The sequence below is a fragment of the Tauraco erythrolophus genome, chromosome 7, assembly GCF_009769465.1.
Source record: "Tauraco erythrolophus isolate bTauEry1 chromosome 7, bTauEry1.pri, whole genome shotgun sequence".
Lineage (NCBI taxonomy): Eukaryota > Metazoa > Chordata > Aves > Musophagiformes > Musophagidae > Tauraco > Tauraco erythrolophus.
Window position 1 is genome coordinate 23,005,028 of NC_141471.1, and position 27,117 is coordinate 23,032,144.

Below are 27,117 nucleotides of genomic sequence, written 5' to 3' on the forward strand. Positions count from 1 at the left end.
TTTTGCTGAATGGTATCAGATGTTGGTTATGTTAAGTTATGTTATAAAAAAGCTTCACTGCATATCCACAAGGAGCACAGAAAAACAATGGCAGAGGGGAACCCCTTCCCTGGCTACTCCCAGGCCCATCACAAGAGCCACCAGCCCATCAAAGGCCTATCTCCACATGCCCAGAGGAGCAAAGAGGCACAGTGGCAGGAAAGAAGCCAAATTATGGACTCAGAGGACAGGACATCCTATTTAGGCCCCTTCTAGGGCTGTCGCAGGACAGCCTCAACCCTAGTGGCCAGGCATGAAACCCATCAAGACACAACCAAACATCAGAGTACCTTTCAGACTGAGGGGAGTTACCACCTAGGGGTATGGGCACATGATGGAATACGGAAGAGCATTCAAGATTGCACAAGACTTATTATGAGATGTTCAGGGGAAGAACTAAAGGCAGGGAAAGGGATGGACCTAGATGATTTGAGAGAACAAGCATAGGAAAATAGAGGGATAAGCGGACAAAAGTACTGGTCATGTGTCAACAGTTTGCTGGTCAGTACGGTTGTCTGGCCAAGCCTGTGTCTAATCTGGGCACAGTCTTATCTTCTTATTAAACTCTAACTATTTTCATGGGTGAATGACTCTTCGCTCTGCATGCATATGTATCCATGGGGGTCTAGGAATCAGCAACTGAAGTGTGACCATGAGTCAGAGATCCTTGTGTCCCTGGTGCAAGCAACTGGAGCAAGCGCAGGTACACAAGTGAGTGTGTGACTACTGGGGAATACCGAGGCAGCCTAACCAGCAAGTAGTTGAGCCAGATGTGCGTGAGCATCACCGAGGGTGAGATCCCAAGCTGATCTGGCTACCAGAGGGACCAGAGGAGTCCCAGCCAGCTGATGGAGGGACCATACGGGCTGCAAGTCTCTAAGGATGAACATGAGATCGCTGATGTGCATGCATCTCTAAGAATGAGATCAAGGAGCAAATGGCTACTGGAGGACCAGGGAAGTTCCAGCTAGGTCTATAGCTAGACCACGGGGGATTGACTACTGGAGGCACCAGTGTGTGTGTGTGGCAGGATGGGGTCTACACCAACAACAGGAGCCAAGGCTGGTGGCCATGAGGGCTTATATTTCCAGGTCCCAGCAACCGAGGACATTGAGGTCCTGGGACAGCTACTGGCTGAGCCCAGCTGCTGAAGAGATCCACATTGTATTTCCATATATATTCCCACTAACAGACCTTCATCCTGATCAACTGGAGAGAGGAATACAATACGGTATTGGTGCAGATTGTGGTCATGTGAGTGCTCTGTGTGCCTGTCCGTGCTGATCTGTGTGGCCAGCCATGAATATATCTATAGGTGTGTTTCTATATGCATGTGTGCTCACCTACAGGAAGCACATTCTCAGCCTTGTCACTGGTTGAACTTGGAAGCATAGAGCCATGGCAAACTTGCCTCTGCTGGGCTGCTGGATTCAGCCTCTGTAACAACTACCATGAAAGATTAAGGGTAGCATTGAAGGGAAGCGGATGTCTGTGACATGAAGTTTTAAGTACGCTAGTACTCATTTTAAATTCCACATAATGCCAGTCTTTTACACACACACTGAAACAAATGGTCAGTGCTTTTTTTCAGGAATCTTGATTCAACAGAAAAAGGCAATTCTGGTGTAACTGCACGTTCCAACAACAAAGATGTGGGACAGCTGCAGACAACCTGAGTCAGTGAGCAGAGCCACCTGCTATCACAGGCCAAACATCATCATTCAATTCCTCTCAACCTTCACCCCAAAACTCTTTTATTTGCCCCAGTCTTCCTTATGAACAATCCGTTTCGCAACTCAGTCTTCCAAGAAAATAAATGTTATTTAATTTCTCACACAAGCTATTCAAAATTTAGTTGTTCACTCTTAAAGCAGAGAACTGCAGATAAAGATAACAGCTGTTATGTATACACCTGTCAAGGTCCTTTTGACCATGTATTACTAAGAACATAGACTGCAACTTTCAAAGACTGTGCAACAAAGAACTTAAAAGATTGTATGGAAATGGTTCCTATTTAACAATTGTCATAGTCTTTAAGCTACCAGCAAAAGTCTTGTATTCTGGAGACTTTTCTATATTTAAAACCGTTTTTTCAAAATATCTTCATCTAAATGTTATGCAACGTTGATGTGAAGAATATAGTAAGATTTAAAGAACATATATCAAAATTTGAACCTACCCTCAAAATACTAGTTTCTCAAACTAGAGTTGGCAACAAGTTCATGAGAACCCAAGAACAAAATGTGTATGAGCAGAAAGAGGGAGATTCTTCTTACCCAGGTCTAGCTGTCCATATTTAGAATCATAGAATGGTTTGGGTTGGAAGGGACCTTAACGATCATCTAGTTCCAACCCCCCGCCATGGAAACCCTCCACTACACCAGATTGCCCAAAGCCTCATCCAGCCTGGCCTTGAACACTTCCAGGGATGAGGCATCCACAACTTCCCTGGCAATCCCATTTGATATGGGATTCACTGTTAAGTTTATCAGTGGAGACCTAGTCAACCCAGATAATACATTTTCAGGGTGCAATTCACCTGACCAAATATCAATATATACTTCCAGTGAAGATAAACTCAGTTCCACTGACAGCATGAACAAGATGTCTGCATACTCTAATGGGAGGTTACACACCTAAGCCACATTGCCACCAATGCTACAGACACCAATGCTATAGACATATGAAGTCTGGCATAATGAATCTTACATTACTTTTCCAGAGAAGGAAGATGCAAGAATGAAATATCCAGCCTAGAGAGCTGTTCCTTTCATTCCAGGACAAACTTTTCGCTTTTGTGATCTCCACTCTAGGTCACACAGTTTCTCTAATGCATAATCACCACACATGTGAAAGACAGTGTGTGCCACTGGTAGACAGCTGTTAGCCATCTCTTCCCAAATCAAGGCAATAATTGGATGCAACTGTCTTGTCCAACTCTTGGACCATCCTTGAAATCACAAAATACATAGCAAATGTTCATCTTTCCACAGAGGAAAAATCAGTCAAACGGATATTTGATTAAGGAGGACACTTACCTAGTCGAAGACATTCTAAAGATGCCTGGCCCAGTTTCTTGTAGATGAAGATTCAACATAGTAGCAATGACCTCGGAAAGGGATCCAAGACTTGTGTCCTTCTGATCAGGGCACTTTCCTGGAAGCTGAGGAGGCTCGGTGGAGCTTGAACTGTTTTAAAAAAATTTTTATAAAAAAGCACAAATTTAAAGAAAACAGCTCCATATACGTTCTTTATCATTAAGATTATTCTAACCAAATGTTTGAAAACTCGCTCAAGTCTTTAAAAAATGTAATTTGGTAGTCTATACTGCTTACTACAACATAATCTTGGGAAAAAGTCCTAAATCTATGAATAAAATGTCCTGTAACTGTTTTCTCAAGAAATCTAATTTATCAAAAATTCAAGCATACTTTTAACACATTCTTAAGTTCAGCTCAACTTTATACTACAAATATATTTTCACACCTGACTGCTTTGCTGAATTAGGACCATATGATCTGGTCATGCGGGTTGTGATCTAGTATAATGGAATGCAGAAGGTGTTATCAGATGATAGTAATAAGAGTCTCAGGTCAAAAAAATACGAGAAGGTAGCCTGAAGAAGTATCCTTAAACATTTCTATACCACCAGTAGTTTGTTATTCAGTCATAAAAGGAAACCTGGAAAGCTGTTATAAGTAAGCATTCCTTGTGACACCTTATGGCCTGGTCATTCAGCCCTTCTCCCCTCACCACCGTACTCGTGTGACTACTACCTAACGTTCATTACCTTTTTGATTTTTGAGGTTTTACATGCTTACTTCATATCTGAATAAACAGTAGAGTAACATGAGTCCAAGCTTTGCCAAAACATATCTAACATTATTAATGTAAAGTGATGGCTAGTCGCAGTCACACTAGCTCTTTCTTATACGTGTTGACCCCATTTTTAAAGCAGCCTCATTCAACCCAAGTACATTTTAATGATTTTATCTGTTTAGCTCTTGAAACTAAAACCAACATCTAAGTATGTATCAGCAGGCCACCCAGCACAATGAAGTCTAAAGACATATTAATTGTAATTACAATGGTTAGATTCAAGTTCTTACCATCAGGTTTTTTGCAAACAGAGAAGTAACTTTCATTGCAAGATCCTGTCTTCCAGGCTCCAGAGACATCTAGATAGACACAGCCTATTTTTCTGCTTTGGCTCCCCTTCAGCCCATTTAGTAAACTTCATTCTCCAGTTATCAATCCATTCATACCGCCCATCGGTCTAAGAACAAAACATATCAACAGGAAACAATTAAACTCTAAGCATTAACCATTCCTTCATCAGCCAAATGTCTGTCTTTGCAGCTGCTTGTGCTAGAAGATATTTTTTTTTTAGAAATCAGTAACAAATACAAATGGCTCAAACTTCTAAATTTATGTTGTGACAAGCAGCTAGTCATTGAAAAATACAGCAGTGCAATGAATGATTTTCAGCAAAAGGGAATGCAGAGTAAGTAACATTGAAGTAATTTGAACTTCAGAAAACTGTGAATTTGGGCATAATAAAAAATTTCATTTAAATAGTTTGTAGGAGTGAAATCTGATGACTAATTTTTGTACTAACTGTTTCTCCCCAAATTTCAAGAAATGTAGATTATTTTAACTTAAAGTATATTTAAAAACTTAATCATTTCCCACCAAGCTGATGAACTCACTGAATCCTCCTGTGATTAGGTTAAGGGAATCTTTTGGGGTTTAGGAAGTGGTGTGTATGTTCACTCATTTGTATTTCTTTCATGTGCTCAGCCAAATGGAGTGAATGCGGGACAAGTGTCTGTTCCAAAAAGAAAGGGTGGTGCCTTTTAACATCCAGAAGTATCAAAATATCAAAAACTGAGAGAGGAGAGAAAATTAATTAGGTAAACCAATTAATTATTTGGCTAACTATCCTCAAAACGTTGAAAGAGTCATAGCAACAGTACCTTATTCTATTTCTGAAAATTAGGTATTTTATTTAGAATAAATGTTTTCAACTGTACATCTTAAGATATATGGATTTCATCTCATATATGCAAAGAGTATTTCAAGATGCTAGCCTAAAATGTCCTGTTTGGAAGTGCACAGAGTGTAATATCATAGAAAAAGTGTGAAAAACCTGTGTAATATATGCAGTTTAATCAGAGTAATGGAAGAGGATGGATTCCTACCTGTAAATCTGAGAGCACATGAAGTATTTAAGACCAAGATATAAACTAATACACTAAATTAAAGAGAGTTAATAAGACTTTTCAGTTCGTGGTTGTCCGTAAGAGAAGCCGCATTCATGTTCAATTAGTCTGATGTTCTTACCACGTTACTGTTAAGGCCAATCCACACAGGCACCCCATACTTTAATATCCTTAGCCACAGGAACGAATGACTGTAGGGGTCTAAGACATGGAAAGGTCAAACTGATCACGTCTGCAGTTTTTTCGTGCATCCTCCCATTTCATTTTGGTATAGATGAACAAATAACTGCTGTTACCATAACGGATAATGCTGGATGGGGATGAACTTGTAGAAGGCAGAACTCAGCATCTGCAAATAACGATGAAAAAACTCATGTACCTGTTCAAATGGGGACTATGATTTCACTGTGGTTGCAAATAGAATTAAACAAAAAGCCTTTTTTCTTGGTTTCATATTGCCTGACCTTTGATCAGCTTTAGGTCAGATGCACTATTCTTAAGCCAGGATCAGTAGTAAAAGTCAGTTACAAAGCTGTAGAAAGGAAAAGAGCTGCTTAAAGCAACCTCTGACAAGGAGTAAAGGAGCATTCTGTATAAGCCTCCAGAATAGTATAACTGAAATGAATTAAAGAAATTGTGACCTAATTTAATCCTAATAAAATATTTTTTCATCAAAATAAATGCTTTTCAGAGACTGTTGTTTTCCAGGGATATTTTTTGCCAGAGAAAAGGAAACTCCACAACAGACCAGTCCTTAAAAATCAATTAGATATTTAAACCCAAGTTTTTACTGCTTTTTAATGAACTTAATTGGAGGGTGAATTAGCCTTAAGTTCAGTGCAGGTGAGTTATAGTCTCATTTCAGACATATACATGCTACACGTACAAGTCAGTATTTTCCAGAACATGTTTTGAAAGCCTATGTGTTCAGAAAATGATAGACAAAATCATGGCACAGATATCATGTCAAGAGTCATACTAAACATAGAGATGCAGATACAAATTCCGTCTCAGGAAGGTAGTAACATGACAGTTACTGGGAAGAATCAGCTGGAGTATGACTCTAACTGGACCTCTGACATGTATGACTCTTGTGTTCCTGTCTGAAAAACAATTTGTGGATGTATCTTTATTGGAAGTGAAATGATGTTGAAATCCACACACTCAAGAAATTCACACTCAAGAAATTCACTGAAAAACCATAAGGTTTGATTGTGTTTTAACTAAAAGACAAGTACCTGCATTAATTTGGCATATATATCCTCTGTTGTTATCACAACTCTCATCAGCCCACTTCCCTGCTTCCTTAACAGGATTGTTCCTCATGACAACACAATCAGCCTTGAGGTAAAAAGATATAAAATCAGTTACAAATAGCTAGGAGAAGCAAACATGAAACTTTTGTCCCTCTCTTACATCTTCGGACACAAGTAATGCTGTAGTTTTACTTTTGTATCCTTGTAACATTTAACAACATATGGTTTATGATGTGGAGGTTCTGTTCCTCTTGCACTTCACGAACTTCTTTATGTTGCGCTCTCTTGTGCAGCATTGGGGTGGAGAAGCAGACCACAGAAATTCTGGTGTTCTCATATCTCCAAGTACACAGCATGGAGAGAAGGAAAACACAGACAATTTAAAGAGAAGTGAAATCAACTACCGTAGAAAAGACCAGTTAACTTTGCCCCCCCAAAAAAACCTGGGCCCTCAATAGGCAATGCGACATTTCTGACACATCAGTCTCTTCAAATTATTGTTGCATTCTATAGTACTGCACACAGCAAAATTAGAACTACTCCTGCCCAAAAGCAGCCATTGATCCGTCAGTACCACCCTTACAGTGACATTTCAACTTCTCCGACATGGACATGATAGCTAAAACCAATGTTAGCACATGTTAAACAAACAGTGACGAATGCAAAAGACTCCATGTGTGTGAATGGTTTTATGCAATGAAGCATCCATATTTATTTTATTCTATTTATTTATTTAGTTTTGCTGTCCAGGAGGAGATGCACAGAGAAACACTTCATTTGTGAGTGAAATGCATTAAGATTTAAATCTTTGAAACTGAACAATTGCACAGTATTTTGTATTAACTGTAACTTATTTTTTGCTAAGGTCAAGTAAACTTAAAAATAAATCTGAAATTTAAAAGTCTGGACTTTGTAAGTTTCACAGAAAACTTTATAGAAATACTACTAGTTTTCATAAAAGATAAAAATATATATTGTTTCTCCCAGAGGTAATATTTCAAACATGCTTTCTCTTTTGAACTTTGAATTCTTCCAAATTTCTCCCTCCATTATGGATAAGAAGCTCAAAAGTGCTACTTTCAAAAACAGGAAAAAGGATGTTATACATAAAAATAATATTCTACATTAAAAATGGCATTCAAGAGAAATTGAGATAGTACTATAATGTCCTGCAGTTCCATAGCACAGAACTACCTAAACATGTAAGATCAAAGAGAGGAACTTAATGACTTATCAGTTTGTATGACAGAGAAATAGAGGAAGTTTTGTTTGTTGTTTTTTTTTTTTTCTGTGAAGACTGAATGGTTGCCTTTTTATAGAAGCATGTGCTTTCCACAAATGTGACTGACAGAATTTGCTGCTTATGTAAGACATGGCTGTTTGAGGAGAATGTTTCCAAGTGCCCCTTGCAAGCTACATGCCAACTGAGAAACCTAGTAAGTTCAGGCACTAATGTGGTCAGAGAGCTAGGAGGATGTGCTCATTCAGTGTGCTTTGAGGCAAATGCCATGAGGCAGGAATCCCACTGTCCTCTTTACCAGAGCCTGTGAGAGAGCACGGGTGGACGCAGAAGCAGTGTAGCCTTCCTGGACACAGAGAAATGAAATTCGAAACCAATCTTTGTATGAGCACTTCACAGACTCAGTCACCAGCTAATACAGCAACTGCCCAAGGGCTCAAACCATTCACCCTATTTGGATTTATATCTGATATGTATAAAAGTATGAAAGTAATAAGTCAAGTAATAACATGTCTCAAATCCCAACAAATGCATAAATGCAATCTCAAATCGAATGTCAGTGAACAATTCGTGATTGCTACTTACCTGGCCATCGTATGAATATAAATCCATATGTCCTGACGGAAAGCCTTTGCCCAGTTTGTAAAGTAAACTCCTGTTCCGTCTGTCCAGAGGAACCTCAGTTCATGGTTTATATCATTTAATCCAATCCATGTATCAGCAACAAAATCTTTCATATGGAAGGTGAGGAAAGCTAGAGTAAAAAAAAGGCAAAGAGAAATACTTTTAATGAAGGACAACTGAAATGTCTGGCCTCACTGAAGCTAGTGATATTAAATATTTTTTCTGAAATACAGAACACTTCATTGCTGACAACACAAGCAGGTAGGATGAAAAGAGGGAGACTTCTGAGTTTAATGAACAGAGAAACAGATATACAACTGTGGCTTTGGGCAAAATACTTCAGCCAAGTATCTAACCTGGTACTGGGATGAATTCCAAAAGCATGACAGAAATGCTTTTTATAATGTCCCAAGAGATTTTTGCATCCAAGTCCTACCATTGACTTAGAAATATACAGCCAGTCGTGTAGAGCACATACGTTTTTGATAGTCCCATCAGAGTGGTTACCCTGCAATGGCATCTGACAGCACCATTGAGCACCTACCACTTGTACCTCTGCGCCAGTGGTGCTGTCACAGAACTGCCAGAGTGTCTCATCTTTCCCTGGAACACTTGGGCAACAGCCTGAACTTCTTAGCAGGGAGCAGAACACACAAGTAGCATACTTAGAATGAGTCTCAACAGAACTATTAATCACAAGCAAAACAATTACCACAGCTTTGCACAATCCAGGAGGGTGCTTGTGTGTGCCTTCGCTAGTGGGGCTAGCTTACAAATAGAGCAGGATAGGTCAGCTGGCATTCATCAACCCACTAATCCACAATACATCAAACACTGTGATAAAATGACCATCTCATGGCTTTTGTCAACTGCTACAGTCATTGTTACGAGCTTACTTTTCCCTGCAAACAATAGATTAACTTCTGTCTGCTCTATCAACCATTCACCTTCCTTTAGTCTTTTAAAATGAATGCAACTTACATTTCCAGGAATTAAACCTGTAGATTTCTTTGCCAAATGTTAGCATTGCTGTTCTGCCAGAAACTGCAACAGGAACTCAAGCTTTTATGCTTATATTGCCAACAATAACAATAGATTTGCATTAATAGCTTTATTGATCATTTCTCTTTTACGTAAAATTCAAGCACTGTGCATGAACCACTTGAAATCTCTACTGCAGAAATTTTGTTGGATTAGAATTTAAATATGTTTGAAAAGTGCAGGTTTGATTCTTCATCTCTTCAAATGTGAAAAGCATAAGTAGCACTGAGTTCATGTCAGCGGTCTAAATTTAAACTATTTAATTGCTCAAACTACAACACAGGCTTGTTTTATAATGGTTGATTTTTCAGTATGCACTTTTGTGTTCACAAGCAGTATGTGCTGTGCAACATGGGTTTCTCATCACTATAGTACAAAACAGTATTTCTAAAATGAGGGTGTTATTAACACCTACCAAAATCTTCCCCATTTTTTTTAATTTGAATGCGTGACATGTTTATTCAAGAATGAAGTAACTTCCCTCTGCTCATCTCCCCCAGTCAGGGATGCAGCTCTTAGGTTCATTAAAATAAGCTCCTCTAGTGAAAAGAATGGTACATCTACGTGGGCAGTTGTGGGTAGGTGTATAAGCACTCAAATCTCTGTCCCAAGCTGCCCAGAGGCAGCAAGTTCTGATCCTAAAGGTGTTCTGCTTGAGTTAATAGGAAAGCCAAGCAGTGAGTTAATGCCACCTAGTGAAACTACATCGCTTGGAATGGAACTTGCTGGGCCCAGCTGGCATCATGTGTAAGTAGAAAAAGCACTACTTTGGCTATCAGGAAAATACACGTGTATACACATCTCTAAGCCAACATTAAAATTTGCTAGATTCAGGTGAAGATTTCATGGTAAATTTCCAAAAATTATATGCTTTGGAACAAAAATCAGATGTGCAGTCATTATTCAATTCCTGTCCATATTCACACAAATACAACAGCCATCCTGTAAAGATTAAACGTCGTCTTATCTAGTTGCTACAAAACCGTACACAGTACCTTGCACTTGTTCATTAGGGACAGTGGCCAGGTTTCCTCCTAAATTCATGCAAGCTGTTCGTGCAGCATGCCAAGTGATACGTTCATCTTCTGTAGATCCAAATATTTTGTAACACTAAAACATGAACAAATGCTCTATATATTATCTTTACTCCAACATCCCTTACAGACTGAAAACCACAGCTTTAAGCAAAGTAGGACGGAGAAAAGACAGTAAAATAATGCCTTTATCTGAAAAAAAAAACCCTATCAGCTTAAAATAAGCTTTTTGTGCTGGTCCTTGTTTTATATAAAATTGAAGGTCTCAATAAAGTGTCTTGCTCAAGAAGACATATACTAGATTTGATCTAAAATCCCTAGAAAATAAGCAAAAACTGACTTTTATAGACAGTCAGCTAACAGTGTTGTTATGCATGACAGTTTTTAGTCTGCCTGTTTATTTATTTGACTCTATAAAACATACCACTTAGAGACGTTAAGGAAGACAAAATGTATTCAGTACCAAAAAGGCTTTATGGTTTGGTTAAAAAACATCAAAATCAAAGCATCAATACTTCAGAAACTCTGTCTAAGCTCTTTAAGAAATGCACATCAAAAGGTTTAAAGAGATGACTAGAGAATGACTTTTGTGGACTGCAACTGAATATGCTCATCTACCACCTCATTGGAAGCATCAAAATGCACCTTTCCTGCAAAACAATGGATGGGCAAACAAAGAAAAGCACGCAAGCATCAACTAGCTCTCTGCAAAAAAAAAAAAATATTTTATTTTAATAAGAAATAATATTATTAAATAATTCCCTTGTTTTCTATTTAATGCTTGGCCAAACATCCAGCATGAGCTGTATTTGTTATGGTACCTTATTGTGAAAGGAAAGCCAAGTTGGATGACATCCTCTTGGAGTTGAAAATGTTGTTGGAGGAACAGTTGAATTAATGGAACTGTTGTGCCTTTCACATATGTAGGGATTTGGATAACCACAGTTTATATCATTCCAAAATCCTGAATGTAAGATAAATGGGGAACTGTATGACACCACATCCAGAGCTGGTTAAATGGAAATCACTTTCACTCATTCTTACATAAAGTGCTTTTAGTTGAAAGGTAAGATCAAATCTTCAGAGTCTCTCAGTTTATTATCATTCTATATCAGCACCTAGGACAAATATGTCACTTTATACACACTGTAATTACAGAATGCTAAAAGCAGTGCAGAACCAGGAATATCAATTTTATAGTGGCACATTAGGCCAAATTTAATAAATAATATAAAACAGTTGTACTGCAATCACAACTGCAGACCTCTATCAGTGCTTCTCCATGCTAGGCTTAAGGTAAACACAAAAGCACAAACCAATTAAGTCCTGAACATAATACTATGGTCTACTTTTATAACATTTTGCAAAAGAACAGAAAAAAGGGGGGAAGAGATGTCTCCGAGAGGTAAAAAAAAAAGGTTGTGACACAGACGCACAAATAATAAAATTCAGAAGCAAATATACAAAACTCACCTAAATTCTTGTACATAACTACACAGTTTTCATCATTATTTGCAAAGTTAGGTTCATGTGGTGCCCATGCCAAATAATTCACCGGAGTGCCATCCATCCAACTTAAGAAAAACAATACAACAAAATACTTCTTTAACATACAAATAGAATTGCTTCCATGTTACAAAAAGTACTTTTGCAACATGTTTAACATAGCCACTCACAGTTCAAGGTGTACAGGATTTTTTTTAACCAATTTGCCTCTTTGCTGATTGCACTAAACTTACTTTCTGTGCAAAGACATAGGGCATGTGTTGAAGTTGTGTTTACTCTGCGTTTAAGCAATATGCTGACACTTTTGCAACTGGTAGAACATTATTCAAAATAATCATTTAAGCCAACATGAAAGCCAGACATCACTCCAGCATGAGAGAGCCCAGACGCTCACCATTTCCCCCAAGTCATACATTCCTTGTGCCTATTACAGAGATAAGAGTTTTTATTTGTAACACTGGAAAATTTCTCTGATTCTATGATTCTATGATTCTAAAAATGCTCGCTTTTTCCCCCATGCCAAGGAAAAGGGCATGACAAACTACCTACAAGGAAATTCTTGTAACAATATGCCTGACTACAAGGTAAAATACAAACATCAAAAAAGTTGCACATCCATGTAGGCTAAACAATAAAGAACAAAATCATAACCAGGAATCAGAAACTTATTAGGAGACATATTCTTTTTGGACTACAAGTGACAGAGGTGCCCAGGTTCACCCTTCAGGCACATATATAAGATACGTCACTTAAAAGCATGTTCATCTTAAGGTCCCTACAAAAACAACAGATTGGCAGAGATACATCATTTTCAGAAGGCGATCTGGCCCACGTAACATCCTAGTTCTCCTCTGAAGGGTCCTCGTTGTCATTGTGGACTGCAAGGAGAACAAAGAAGTACTAGCTATCTATCCAGGCACTTCAAGACCCAGAGTGAACTGAATCCAGGCCTAAAATAGCATCACGTGTAAAAATCAATATGATGCTGCATACCAACATTCACAAAAGCCTACAGAAAACCTGCTTATCCTCACAGTGCACCTGAAGTTATACGATGGCATCAGCTATCTTTGCTCTACAAAAAGAAAATAGCTTCCATTTTTCCCTTTATTACAGTCTATTCCCAACAGTTAAGGAGGGGGAAAAAGAATGTTTCTACCTATCACAAAAATCTTACATATTTTGAGTTGGGGCATCTATTTATATTTTCAATAAAAAGGAAGAAAACTAGAATTCCTTAATAAAAATTCTAAGTTAGTTATCTGCAGTATGTTTCTTCTGCTAGTTTTGCACAAATTCTATTTAGGAAACATGGAGTATTTCTCCTGGATAACCTGGAGATAAATTAACGTGGAATTAAACCACTTGAGAATACAATCATGTTTAAATTAAGACTCAAAACTAGATATGCCCTTTGAAAAGCCATGCCCTATTGATTAATGCTTTTATATTGTTAAAGAATAAGCCAAGTTTTAGGGTTTATGGGTCTACTCTGGCTTCCAGTGGCATCAAGGAGAAAATTCATTTACTTGAAAAGAAATTGGTCTTCTACAAAGGAAAAATTTCACCAGTATCAACAGAAAATACTTTTTAAAATTCCTTATATTAGCTATATTTTATTGGAGTATGGACAAGGCAGACAACAGCTGAGGGCCACATTCAACTCAAGCTTTTATTCTGTATTTGATTATAGCAGGAAAACGGTAGTATCAATAGGGAGAGAATGCCTAACAACAGAAATGGGATTCAAAAAAAAGATGGATTAAAAATAATGACACATTGTGGAATATTTACTACAGAATAGATTATTACAACCTTCATAATCAAAAAAACACTAAACATGAAAGTCTCATAGAATCCAAAGGAAAAACATCCTCATTTGTTTTGACAGGCCACAATTTCATTTAAAGACTTCACTGATTTTGCTCTGCTCAGCAGATTTCTTTATTTTAAAGCACAATGCAAGCTTGATGGTTTTAGTTGGCCTACCTTGTCCGTTGGTCAACACTCAGTTGTAAACCAATGAAATATGAATCCTCTCTACCATTTTTCAAGATCTAGAGTGTAAAGAATAAAATTGTATAAATGTCCTCTTTTTATCATAGAAATCTATTATGTTAATAGTGGGCCATATACATCAGACTGACATGAATTGCTATACTCTCTAGCTACAACATTTAAATTAAAACAGCTCCCAGCTGACAATCCACAGCCAGACTTCACCCTCAGCCAAAAGGCATGGTCACTATATCAACATTTTTCAGTCATACTTGAAAGTCACTGAAATCAACCATGGTCTCTGCAGTGGACAACATCTGACAAATTTCTTACAAGCGATAAGCCTTCCTACAATTTGGATATAAATTGATTTTGGCCTCAAGGTAGTATAAACAGACAACTAACTCCAGCCACCTAGAAATACCACTTAAAAGCTCTTTCTCATGCATAGTCCATGCCTCAAGTTGTTCTTCCTGAAAAATTATACTCTTCCCACAAGGAGAAGGGGCAAAGGGGCAAACTTGAAGACCAAAAAGAGATTGCTAGGTAGACTACACCTCAGGTACACTGACAAGATCAAAAGCCAATGTTCTGAGGGTTGCATGTAATCAAGTATGTGTTTTGATTTTTTTACTCTCTGTTGACTCACCTGCCTTACAGCTCTCAAGTACAATGCTTCTTGCTAAAATGAATCCACAGACCAATTAAAAGTAAGCATTAAGATTTACCTTAGCATATTACCAGTTGCAGATAGATATAGAAGTGGTATAACTGCCCCATTGAATAGGAGAAGATGATAATGATCTGTTTAATGCTTACTGTGCTCATTTCTACATAAAACATCAAATCAAAATTGTCCTCATCTCAGCTATGAAACAATCTAAAAAAAGACTTGAGTTTGTTCTTCATACTAATCTGGTTTAATGCTACTGCAATTTTACTATCATAAAACTGTAGGGAGAACACCAGGGTGAAAAGGATTTGTGCACATGCTCATTTGTTTTGGATGATTTATTCCATAGTTTTAGCGATTTTCTTACATATCGCCAGAGGAGCTTTCTTTCACTTTCACTCTCAATGACGACAAGGTCTCCAAAGTTTTTTTTGCAGAACTCCCGACCTTTTTCCATAGGAACACTCTCTGTGCTGAAATAATATTGTTTGTCTTCATGTATAATCCATCCATCCTCAGTAGTCTTGTATTCTGTAAGATGAACAGTAAGCTAACTACACTGTTCCTGAGATACAAGACATTCTCTTTAGTAAACTTTTAAAAATGCTTTTAGACATATACACACAAATAGTAATAGCAATGACCCTTACTGGGTGCAGGAGATTCTGTTGGTTCAGGTTTTACACTTGCCCCTGTAAGAAAAAATATTTATTGTGATTGTACGCTTTCTACTGTAAGAGAAAATATTTACTACGATTGATAGGTAAGTTTTTCTATTGACATTGAATTTTACAGTTAGGAATGGATTTAACACCAAAAACTAGAAGGAGCTAAACAGCCTAAATCTCTTATTTTTGGTACACTATTCAATTATGTACACATATTCTTGTTCCCTGAGGCTCTAAATATAAGCTATTCATAATGTGCAAGGTATTATAAAATACCTTGAGATTTACCTGCATTAAATAATCATTCCAAAACATTAACCCTATTAAGACAGTCCTGTATCTCCCTTTACCCAAGTCACTTCAACATGAATTCTGGCTTAAACCAGAGACAGCAGGAATGTAGGCTGTGTTCTATTCTTCCATGGTGCCCTAGCTACTACAGTGGGAGGTTCTTTCCATCTTTCTCCGGTTGAGAACAACTTCTATCTGGATCTTAACAATTTCCCTAGATAAAATCTCCCTAGAAAAGTTTCAAATAAATTAACCGGTCCTTTCTGAAAAGAAGACTTCAGGCTAAAGAACTCCCTTGTTTGCTTTTGCCTGGTGTCATGGAGATGGCATCCTCGATGGCACCATTAGCATCTCAGGAAAACAGTTTCTAATGCAGGAGATCTCTGTCTTTATAGGTTTATCAGTTTCTTTTGTGCTAAAATGTAATCTCACAGATACTGTCATTTAATAAAAAATTCTCTAAGAAATTTTTTATAAAGAAATTTAATATAAAGCAGAGCTGGTACTTTATTGTCAATAACCTAATGAAGCATCTTTATTTTCCTCCTCTCCCTCCCAATACAAGAATGTGGCAAAATGTTTAAATGAGCACTTTCTAAAATACTCAAATTTAGGTAGATGTAGTATTTGTGGAACTCAAGATTTCCCTAAACTATAACTTCTGTCTGAATGACTTCAGAAAATAAAAAGCATTCAAACTCAAATCTCAAGAGAATTTAGTAAGAAACCAACACATGAATATAAAATCCAGTTAAAGCAAAACAAAGTATCTCAAAACCAGGCTTCATCTTGCAACTACAGATTCAATTAGCTGACAAAACAGTACCTGAGCCAAATAAAGGAGGGAGTGCTCATGCATAAAAATTCAAATATGAGAACTGATTTGCAAACTTTTCTAATAACTTGAAACTCAACTCAGAGAAAAAATTCAAAATTGGATTTGTTGGAGAAGGCATGAACTTCTCTAAATGAAAAATGTGAATATTCAAAGCAACATTTCCTATTTTACAAGTATCAAATTTTCCCTTCTGAAATCAGAGAGAAAGACCAGTGAGAAGTCCCAGCAGGGCACCAAAGGCTCTGTATCTTTAAAGGCACTGAAGACAAGGAAATTCTTATACCACTTCCATATTTCACATTCCACAGGGAACCATTCTGATAAACAGGTTTTGAAATTTTTAATTTCTTAAAGTTAAGGAAAAAATCAACTGAGAATCTTTTCTTGTTATACCAACATACACGAGTAAGCGATACCTTTTCTTATCTGGCAAATCCATCCATATAGATAATCACAGTGTCTGTCATTCCAAAGCATGCTGGAATCACCACTGATCTCTGCACAAAGTTCAATTCCTTGATAATTATTGGGCTCACCAAAGCCCCAGTTTTCATACCTCACCTATGACAGAAAAGGTTTTGTGAAGATTCTATTATATAGAAAGAAAATAATGGAGAGAGGGAGAAGACATCAAACCACAGACCCACAATTTGTTCTTACTCTAAGTTTAAAAACTCAGATAAGAGGACACCACAATCTCCCTATACAAATGCTGACATTTCAAACTTTTTTTCAGACTGCAACTAGACTGCATCTTGGATAAAAGTTATTTCTTATGACACTTGGAAGAATATTGACATTTTTACAGGTCTTAAATTCTGTAAGATTAATCTAATAACAATGACAAGGAATGTTATACGTTGATATTATATTAAGTAAATATCCTGTATGAGTAAAATAGTAATATGTTATTGAGACACAAGAAAGTGTTGGCATTTTTCTCAGAAAAATATTACTGGTGTTCTAATTTCCCTGTATAAATTCCAATTTCAGTTTTCTGCATGGTAAACTTTCATCAACATATTTTGACCAAACTTTCATGAAATACACTCACATCTCCAAAACTATTTTGTTTCTACAGTTTTATATCTTAGTCTAAAGTACAGTCAAGTCACACTGGCATGAAACAACTGCCCTCAGCTCTGTAGAATGTAGGCCATTTCAGATAAAGATTTAATTAGCAAAGAAGAGAAATACTAAAGATGGACTATTTTACTCAAAAAATCCTTTAATTTATAAGAATATGCTTTTAGTGCACATGAATTTAATATTTTTGTTCATTCAATGCTCATTTTCTTATCAAAAATCAGTATGTTTTAGCCAAAAAAATATCAAGACATAAAATCGTTATTTATAAGCTTTCCTAAAGAGAGCATGACACAGTAGAGAGTTATGATTAAGCATAAAATTACAGACACATGTACACCACACACACTTGTGGAGCACAGGGAATGCAAAATAACAGCAGTAGAAAATTGAATCACTCACTGGAGATCCATCACTCCAAACAAAGCCATCATCAGGATTCAAATAATACAAGCCCATCCAGAAATTCTGGTGGTAAAAGCCATTGTTCCTAAAAAAAAAAAAAAAAAAAATCCCAAAGTAATAAACATCCTATTTATAAGATAATTCAATATAAACCCAAAACTAATAAGAGCATTACAATATTTTTAATCATCTGTCATTAACAATAGTTAATAAGCTTCTCTAAATATAATTCTTAAAGCTGTTAGAAACAATAACAACCAGGGTGGAAATTAATTAAAATGCAATCACTTCTAGCTGTTATCACTATACATTAACTCGGACAGATTGAAAAACTGATCAAGAAAATGTCCAGATCCAATCCAACTCCTGAAAATAAGGTGACTTAATACTTTTGTATGATTGTTCAACAGCTACTTTTGCTCCTTTCACTAACTCTCCATTTTCTCTGTAAGGGCACTTATGGTTTCTAAATATTTGCTGCAGTTGAATCAGGTCTAAAAAACAGCACCTTAAACTAATTTTTGTCTGCAAGCAGACACACTTTACTGATTTGTTTGAATTTATTGAGTCAATTTGTGGCAATGCAGCATCTGAGACTTCTTCCTTACTCTAAGTACACAGCTGGGATTCTAGTACGGTTCCAGCATTTTGCAAGGCTGCCATGTTTCAGTCTTGTTTCCTTGTTAGACAGGGATGTATGAGTTCATTGCTCCTTTTTTAAGAGTATTTGATCTCATTCAGAAACCTGACACCTGCTATTTACAGTTCAGGGGCTTATTAACCTTATTTGCATCCCCTCTGTAGCAAATAATCTAAGTTGCTTCTGCTTTCTGATTAGTTCATAAAATGAAAAACAATCAATACATTGACCAGATTTATACCACAACTGTCACCCTATTTGTACACTCACTGATGTGAAAACAACCCGCATCCGTGGTAATTTTATAAAATCCACAACAAATATTTTTACATCAGATAATAAATGTTGCCTCAACTGGATATCTTGCCAATATCATTTTAGCATTAGCTTCTGAGGTGATTGCTCCTAGTCATACAACTCTTGCTATTTCATCAGCTCTGCTTTTTCGCTGTGTTTGATACAGATGCAGATAGTGAATCCAGACTGGCTGAAGTGAAAACACACACCTAAAATGAAATATTTCAGAAAGATCTAAAAGCTTCTTAAAGTGGATGATCACACTACAGATACTCACGCAATAGAACGCCATATCACATACTGTTCTTCTTTACCATTAATGGAGGCCAGATCTCCTCCTATGGCTCGACAAAACTCTTGAGATTCGAGCCATGTTTTCTTTTGTTCTCCTCTTGAAAAAGGCTAAAAAGAGCATTTTGCGATCAGACAGAATAGACCATATAGATCACAAAATCAAGACACACCAGCTCCCCCAAAGCAATTCATTTACAATTAACTTGTTCTGTGGGGATTACAGAACCTTGGAATACAGTGTTTATGAGTGTTCGCTTCTGTGAAACACTAAAGACGCTTAGTATGAGTGTCTTTAAGCCAAGTTAGCAAACTCCATTGCTGACAGGACTATTTGCAGCAAGACAACAACTAGGAGAAAGGCACTTTTAATCCTAAAAGAATGAGAAATTAAGATCAGAAGATCAGACCTGAGAATTGGACATTAATGGAAGAAATAAAACCCTGAGCATTTCAATAGAAAGGAAGGAGACCTCTACATATAGTCTGTAGTTAAGCTTATGAAACAGTAAGACTTATGTATATCCGTTTTATTGTATGTATGTGCAGCAAATAGAAACTACCTTAATGCAGAAGTGAGCAACATACTTACTTTGAAACAGAAGCTAATACGATTGTTTGAGTCCCAACCTTCCGGACACCGGGGAACAGGAGTTGTTGTAGGAACAGGTGGAAGTGTCACTCCCTCTGCCCACACTTTGCATAGGAACTTTGCCTTTTCTTCACACTTTATTACGTCCCATAATCCACCTGCAATTCCAGTCCTCATGGCAACACAGCCCGGTTTTCTTCCTGATTGTAAACAGGAACGCACAAAAGCAGTATTTAGAGGGTCATGAGAATTCAAAAAACTTCATGTTCTATCCTGATGGAAATTAAGTCTTTGTACAGAGTTAAAAATGTTTCTAATGTTAGAGCAGGTACAGAGGAGGGCTACAAAAATCATCAGAGGATTGGAACACCTCTCTTATGAAGACAGGCTGACGGAGTAGGGTTGTTCAGCCTGGAGAAGGCTCCAGGAAGACCTTACTATGGCCATTTAATATATAACAGAGGTTTATAAGGAAGACGGATAAAGATTTTTTACCAGGGCCTGTAGTGATAGGACAAGAGGTAACGATTTTAAAATGAAAGAGAGTAGGTTTAGATTGGACATAAGGAAGGAATTTTTTGGGGATAAGGGTGGTGAAACACAGGAAAAGTTGCCCGGAGAAGTTATGGATGCCTTATCACTGGAAATGTTCAAGATCAGGTTCCCTATTTGAGATACTGAATTGTGCCTCACATCAAATCACCCCCAGCAGCTGACTCTTACTCCATCATAACCTGCGATCCAACAAATTCTACCCTAAAACTCAAGATGTGGTTGGAGGTAGTTTCTCAAATTTGTCTGATTTGACTGTGATTTTCAAAAATGAACTTGCTATATACAGACCTAGTAGTGGCTTCATGGTGAACACAGCCTTACCACTCCACCTGACACATTCAAATCAGGATTTAGGCACTGAAATTAAAGAGAATCAGAAGATCTCCTGAGAGGTAAACACGACATACCAGAACCTTGAAGGCTGACGACCATCCCCTTTCTGATGTGATCATGTCAGAGATGAAATGACCTCCCACCTCCATAATTTTATTAGAACAGAAAAAAATAGCAATGTTTCCATCGACAAAACTTAGTAAATGAGGAAATCATGATTAATCTAGGAAAGATATTTACTAAAAAAAAAAGATTAAACACAAATCTTCCCTTGTCCCTCTTGTCCTTTCCTACAATCCCATTTTCTCTAAGACCAGAGATCCTTCTAGCATGCTGTGATCTCGCACACCTCAGAACACACAGTGAGCAACATATTATGTGATAATGGCTGAACAGGTGGACTTGCAAGCAGGGTGCCTGCAGAGATTGCTCTTCCATGGTAGTACGTGCACAAACTTTCCCAGAACATACAAACCAGGAACTTGATCTCAATTTAAAGCTTCTTCCCAAGCTCATGTTAAAAACTCATTTCAGCACTAAGCAGGAAGTTAGCAACAGCACTGCATACTTGAGAGAGCAGTCAGATATATTTGAGAGTAATTATTGATTACACCACCAAGTGAGGGCTAAGGAATGAAGTAAAAAAATTAAGTAGCGAACAATGTATTTTGGGCACTGGACTCATTAAACAGTATAGAGCTATACCTACCAGGCATTTCAGAATTCCAGTGTGTAAATAATACAGATTCACCATTAGCCCACTTGAATGTTCCCTTTTCTTCTACATCTGACAGTCCAATCCAAAAATACCTTTCTGTTCTTAGCCCAACCAGGCTAGTCAGATAGGCTTGTTCATATCTGTTTAGAAGAACACAACTGTTAAATTAATACTGTTAAACTAGTTTTAAAAAGCGGTAAAAGGCTTCTTGTTCTCTCATAATTACTACTGTACCTTCTTGAAAGAGTAGCTCGGATGGCTTTACTTGAACAAAGCACATTAAAAATCATTACATAATAGATATTTTTTAAACTTGAATACCAGAGTATTCTACTTTATCTTTGAATGTCCAGTAAAGAATGTGACATAATCATGGAATGACCCAAAATTGGCAGGAAAGAAGAAATCTGACATGACTTATGTGTTAAACAACTGTATTTTTTGAGAGTTTCTAGTACTTGTGTAGTTTAATGACTTCTTGTTTCAAGCAAATCCAAAACTGGAACAGGAATCTCAGCATTATTGAAGAAATACACAAAAGTAGAGGCTATAGTAGTGTGACGCTAAATTATCAAACTAAGGAACACTGCAAATTAAATCCAATGATCATGCAAGAAATGTTACGTTTGGGAACAAACCTATGCGGAGGTAAAGCTTGTCACAGTTCATTATGGCGTTTAAATAAATAGCTTTTAAGAAATTAAATCAAATCAAATAAAAGAAGTCCCCCCTTAACAAAGTATAGTTAGAAAATTGCATTAATGTTTAATCATTTTTGTGACAGCTACAGTGCTACCTACATTTAGAGAGCTACCATACATGACAGCTACAGCTTTCACACTAGAACATATCTATTTAGATTATGCAGAAACAAAGAAAAGAAAATGTGAAGCATCAAGTCAACTGCAAGGAAAACAAGCTTTGTTTTCTAAACCCTAACTTTAATTTTCCCAATATTCCACACTCAATAGTGTGCACTATTTGTTCAGAAATTTAGCACACACTGAACCCTAGCTGCATTGTGATGGATTTTCAGGTACCAAGCACTTCTGTCATCATTTGGTTTCTTATTTAATTTTTTTTTAAAGTAGCTTAATTCTGAAAAGACCAGATAGGTGGAAATGATATCCTCTTGCTTATTTGAACTACCTTTTGAAAGGAATTCAGCACCACATCTCTTCATTTAATAATCAAAATTAGATTCTGCATCCCTCAGTCAAGTAAAATCCATCCTCAAACCACTACAATTAAGGAAACAGAAAACATAATTCTATTTTTTTCCTTGTCATAACCATCTGTATCAATACTGATTTCACAGCCTTCACCTATTTTTATTATAAACTGAATTCCTGGATTCGAATACACATGCAAAAACTGTGAGATGTTCTGTATCTACAGATAGCTGTCCTCTCAAGCAAGATTTTTGTCCAGACTGGAATCTTTATTTAGATATTCAGATGTCAATAGATGTTAAATCCTCATGCAATCCCTCATGCTAGTAGACTTCTACATACCTGTCTTCAATAGTTGCTAAAAAGGCCTGGTGCCTTCCACAGGTTTGATTTGCTTGAGAAAATGATACAAATGTATTCCCAATGAAGTAACAATAAAAACCATGTCTTTTCCAACCCTGTCAAAATAAACATTAAGTGATCACATATGTTGCAGCTTTTCTAAACTTCTCTTTTTTTTTAAAAAAAAAAAAAAAAGTCAGCAAAACAAAACTGATTTAGCTCACTTTCAGCTAACCATTAGACAAAGGAACAACTGAACTGAAAAAGCTAGACTGAAAACAAGCAGGATGAAAGCTTTTTAAAATTTTGTTTCATAGAACAATTTTTCACATATAATGAATTTTTAATCAGTGTATTCCACTTACGAAGGCGTGAGAGTCTTTGCTGTGCACCTTTAGTGCTCTGTACAGGATTAGAACTAGCACATAGGCATTGTGCAATCATGAGAATGCTCTTGAGGAGCAAATTTCAGCTTGGCTTTTCAGAAAGAGAATGACATATCAAATAGGTTTGTTTATTATTCACTAACATTAACACTCTCTTCTAATGTTTTGTCATTCAAATGTCATTAATTCAGGAACAGGCTTACAGAAGAAGAGTTTGCTGTGACCAACTGCAATTGACTCAAATTTCCTTCTGATGGTTTTCAATCTCTCACCTTTGAGAGCCTTTTTTCTATGAGTATGGACTTAGTTCTCTAGGCAAGGATAACATCCATAAGCATTGGATCCCTTTATCTTCTCAAACAGTTGAATATTTGTAAGGATCCAGGTACTCTTTTACAAATACTGGGAATAAACATGAAAGACTTCCTCTGCAGTTGTTTAAAGCAGACTTGGGAAAAAAAAGGCAATTTCTTCATCAAAGACAAAAACCCCGTAATATTCCTCATGACACAACAAATTACAGTAGGTTTTCCAGAATTACTGAGTGTTATGCTACCAGAAGGCATGCATTACCAAATCAACAATAGATCTGCTAGCAGTTCAGAAGGAGCACAATGGATTCATTTTGCTCAGGCACTTGTAACAAATTCCTCAAAGTACAGTGCGCTGCCAGAGACCACAATAAAGCCTTGAGAATAGCATGTAGACAAGCACACCCTTCCTGTCATGAATAATTCTGAAGAAAATTGTAGGTAGAGCTGAAGAGCAACTGCTGGTACAGGCAGATGCCTCAGGACGACTCGAATGTCAATAAAGGAAAAATGGTCCACTGCAAGGACTAGGGGTTTCAGTTTTGGTTTATCTTCTGGAAAAAGAAAGGGAGCATCAAGAGCCAAATGACACTCAGAGCCTAGATTTATTCATATGTATCACCTATCCCATCTGCCATAGAAATGAGAAGGTCAACTGTTCTGATGATGACAAAACAGATCAATTTTTCCCGTTGTGTATGACGCCTAGGTGGCATTTTCTCCTCCTAATCGTTCCTAGCAGCTTATGCAGATCAGACAGCTTGTTATTCACTTACTCTCTGGCAGCCCATGTCAATAGATTCCTCTTCTGTAGAAGCTTCTGACATGGGTTTCCTTTTACAGATGTAGCCAATTTTCTTTTCACAAGAATGATCTGCCCAAAATCCATCCTGAACATAAGAACAAAACATCAGAGTCAAGTGGGATTTAGTAATCAAAAAAGGTGCTTCATGCTTTTAAGTATTTAACTATTTTTTTCTAACTTTATAGAAGCAAAACCAACATTTACTTCAGTACTTAACTCCAACCTCATTCCAGCCTCACTTCTACTGGGGCTGATTCACCATTGACTTACACCCTCTTTGACTCTTTACCCTTCAGAAAAGCAAACCCTTGGAGGTGATAGCAATACATCATCTTTACAAAGACTACTGATTTAATAAACATGCAGGAGGACAGGAAGATGTGATTTCTCCCCACAGAAATCCAACTGCAGCAGGAAAAAACAAAACAAAACAAAACACACAGAAGCAGAAACAATGATATTCAATGCGAGCTGTACTGAAAGTAAGAAACCCCACACCACATTGCCATTTTTGTTCAACAAATGAACTGAGGTATTGGGATAGGAAGAGAAACCCCTGTGCAAAGCACTCTCTCACCTCTGCCTTAACGACTCCACTTCTGTAAAAGTAAAATTGCAGCAGCTGATGGCAATACCTCTTTTTTTCTTATTTTTTCTTTTTTCTTTTTATTTGTTTTTTCCCCCAGAAATGTAAAATAATCACCATGGTAATACATAGTCCCTTATGCCACAATATGCAAAGTCCCCAAGCGCCTCAACAAATCCTGTTTCCAGCAAAATTTCTCCCAAAGCTCAACACTACTGCCTACGACAGTGAAGAACCCTAGGATGTTCAGCTTGTGCTTGTGTCTGTCCTATGCTGTCCTATTTTCACAACCTTTAGACTTCTTCAACATAGGAAAACTTACACTGAAGCTGTGCCTTTCTAGTCCCAGCAAGATCCTTTGCTGTCTTTCCTATAACTGTGTCTTCACTGGAAAATTCATGCAGTAATTTCTAGGGACTTCTTGCCATATCTTATGAGCTGCCTTTTGCAAATATCTTTCTGCTCTCCTGCTTCTTCATTAACTAAACCAAAACGCTTCCTTTAGAAAGAAAGTAGTGTCATAGACAAGGGCAGATTTTGTTCCATAAAAATAAATTATGGATTCAGATGACGATGGGGTTACAGCATTGGTGGATAAGGGATGTCCAAAGCATTTGACACTGTCCCAGACAACATCATTGTCTTTTAAGTGGATTTGACAGATGGACCACTCAGTGGATAAAGAACTGGCCGGATGGTCATACTCAAAGAGATAAGCTCAATGTCCAAGTGGAAACCAGTGACGTTTTCCAGGAAACCAGCATTCCTCAGGGGTCAGTATTGGGACCAGCACTGTTAAACATCTTTATCAGCGACAAGGACAGCGGACAAGGATCGAGTGCACCCTCAGCAAGTTTGCAGATGACACCAAGTTGTGTGGTGTTGTGGACACACCAGAGGGAAAGGATGCCATCCAGAGGGACCTTGACAGGCTGGAGAGGTGGGCCTGTGAGAACCTCATGAAGTTCAACAAGGCCAAGTGCAAGGTCCTGCACATGGGTCGGGGCAATCCCAAGCACAGATATAGGCTGAGCAGAGAATGGATTGAGAGCAGCTCTGAGGAGAAGGACTTGGGGGTGCTGGTGGATGAGAAGCTCAACGTGAGCCAGCAATGTACACTGGCAGCCCAGAGAGCCAACTGTGTCCTGGGCTGCATCCAAAGAAGCATGGCCAGCAGGTCAAGGGAGGTGATTCTGCCCCTCTACTCTGCTCTCGTGAGACCCCACTTGGAGTACTGCGTTCAACTCTGGTACCCCCAACATAACAAGGACATGGACCTGCTCAAGCACGTCAAGAGGAGGGTCATGAAGATGATCGGAGGGCTGGACCACCTCTCCTATCAAGACTGCATGCATATATAGAATCATAGAATCACAGAATGGTTTGGGTTGGAAGGTACCTTAAAGATCATCCAGTTCCAACCCCCCTGCCACAGGCAGAGACACCTTCCATTAGACCAGGTTGCTCAAAGCCTCATTCAACCTGGCCTTGAACACTTCCAGGGATGAGGCAGCCACAACTTTCCTGTGCAACCTGTTCCATTGCCTCACCACTCTCCGAGTGAAGAATTTCTTCCTCAGATCTAATCTAAATCTACCCTCTCTCAGTTTAAAGCCATTATCCCTTGGTCCTATCGCTACACGTCATTGGAAAAAGTCCCTCTCCAGCTTTCTTGTAGGTCCCCTTTAGGTACTGGAAGGCTGCTCTAAGATCTCCCTGGAGCCTTCTCTTCTTCAGTCTGAACAACCCCAACTCTCTCAGCCTGTCTTCATAGCAGAGGTACTTCAGCCCTCTGATAATCTTTGTGACCCTCCTCTGGACCCACTCCAACAGCTCCATGTCCTTGGAGGCTTTTATTTTCTTCAAATATAGTATTTCTCTATAACATCATTAAAAACTGCTAGAGCAATTTTTTAAGGTAGCTGTATATCTCATATTCTGTCAAAGTAGAAAAAATCCAAGCATATCCAAAATGTCTTTGTAGCTTCCTGAAGAAAAGCATTTACGTGTTGATGTGCGCAACAGTGTAATTAAAAGTTTCTTCAAAAAGCCCACACACACAAACTGAAATCCAGAAACGTGGATCTTGAGGGGCAGTTGCCTTTAAGGAAAGCCACCACTTGCCTGTTTCTCAGGGAAGACAACAAAAACAACTTTCCGGCAACCTT

At 37.8% G+C, this 27,117-nt stretch overlaps 1 protein-coding gene across 1 annotated transcript in view; it reads right to left on the reverse strand.

The window, feature by feature from the left end:
• LOC104373254 (macrophage mannose receptor 1-like) overlaps nucleotides 1–27,117 on the reverse strand; it is a 64,960-nt gene that overhangs the window by 8,609 nt on the left and 29,234 nt on the right. The window contains 24 exon segments of the mRNA XM_086614888.1: nucleotides 3,078–3,107; nucleotides 3,110–3,184; nucleotides 3,187–3,227; nucleotides 3,861–3,867; nucleotides 4,149–4,239; nucleotides 4,241–4,315; nucleotides 5,383–5,471; nucleotides 5,474–5,602; nucleotides 6,494–6,602; nucleotides 8,343–8,392; nucleotides 8,395–8,511; nucleotides 10,418–10,532; nucleotides 11,278–11,420; nucleotides 11,930–12,030; nucleotides 13,952–14,019; nucleotides 15,001–15,164; nucleotides 15,284–15,325; nucleotides 16,847–16,991; nucleotides 17,919–18,006; nucleotides 19,136–19,260; nucleotides 19,742–19,941; nucleotides 21,339–21,487; nucleotides 22,862–22,977; nucleotides 24,335–24,448. Coding sequence (XP_086471014.1) covers nucleotides 3,078–3,107; nucleotides 3,110–3,184; nucleotides 3,187–3,227; nucleotides 3,861–3,867; nucleotides 4,149–4,239; nucleotides 4,241–4,315; nucleotides 5,383–5,471; nucleotides 5,474–5,602; nucleotides 6,494–6,602; nucleotides 8,343–8,392; nucleotides 8,395–8,511; nucleotides 10,418–10,532; nucleotides 11,278–11,420; nucleotides 11,930–12,030; nucleotides 13,952–14,019; nucleotides 15,001–15,164; nucleotides 15,284–15,325; nucleotides 16,847–16,991; nucleotides 17,919–18,006; nucleotides 19,136–19,260; nucleotides 19,742–19,941; nucleotides 21,339–21,487; nucleotides 22,862–22,977; nucleotides 24,335–24,448 — 2,383 coding nt within the window.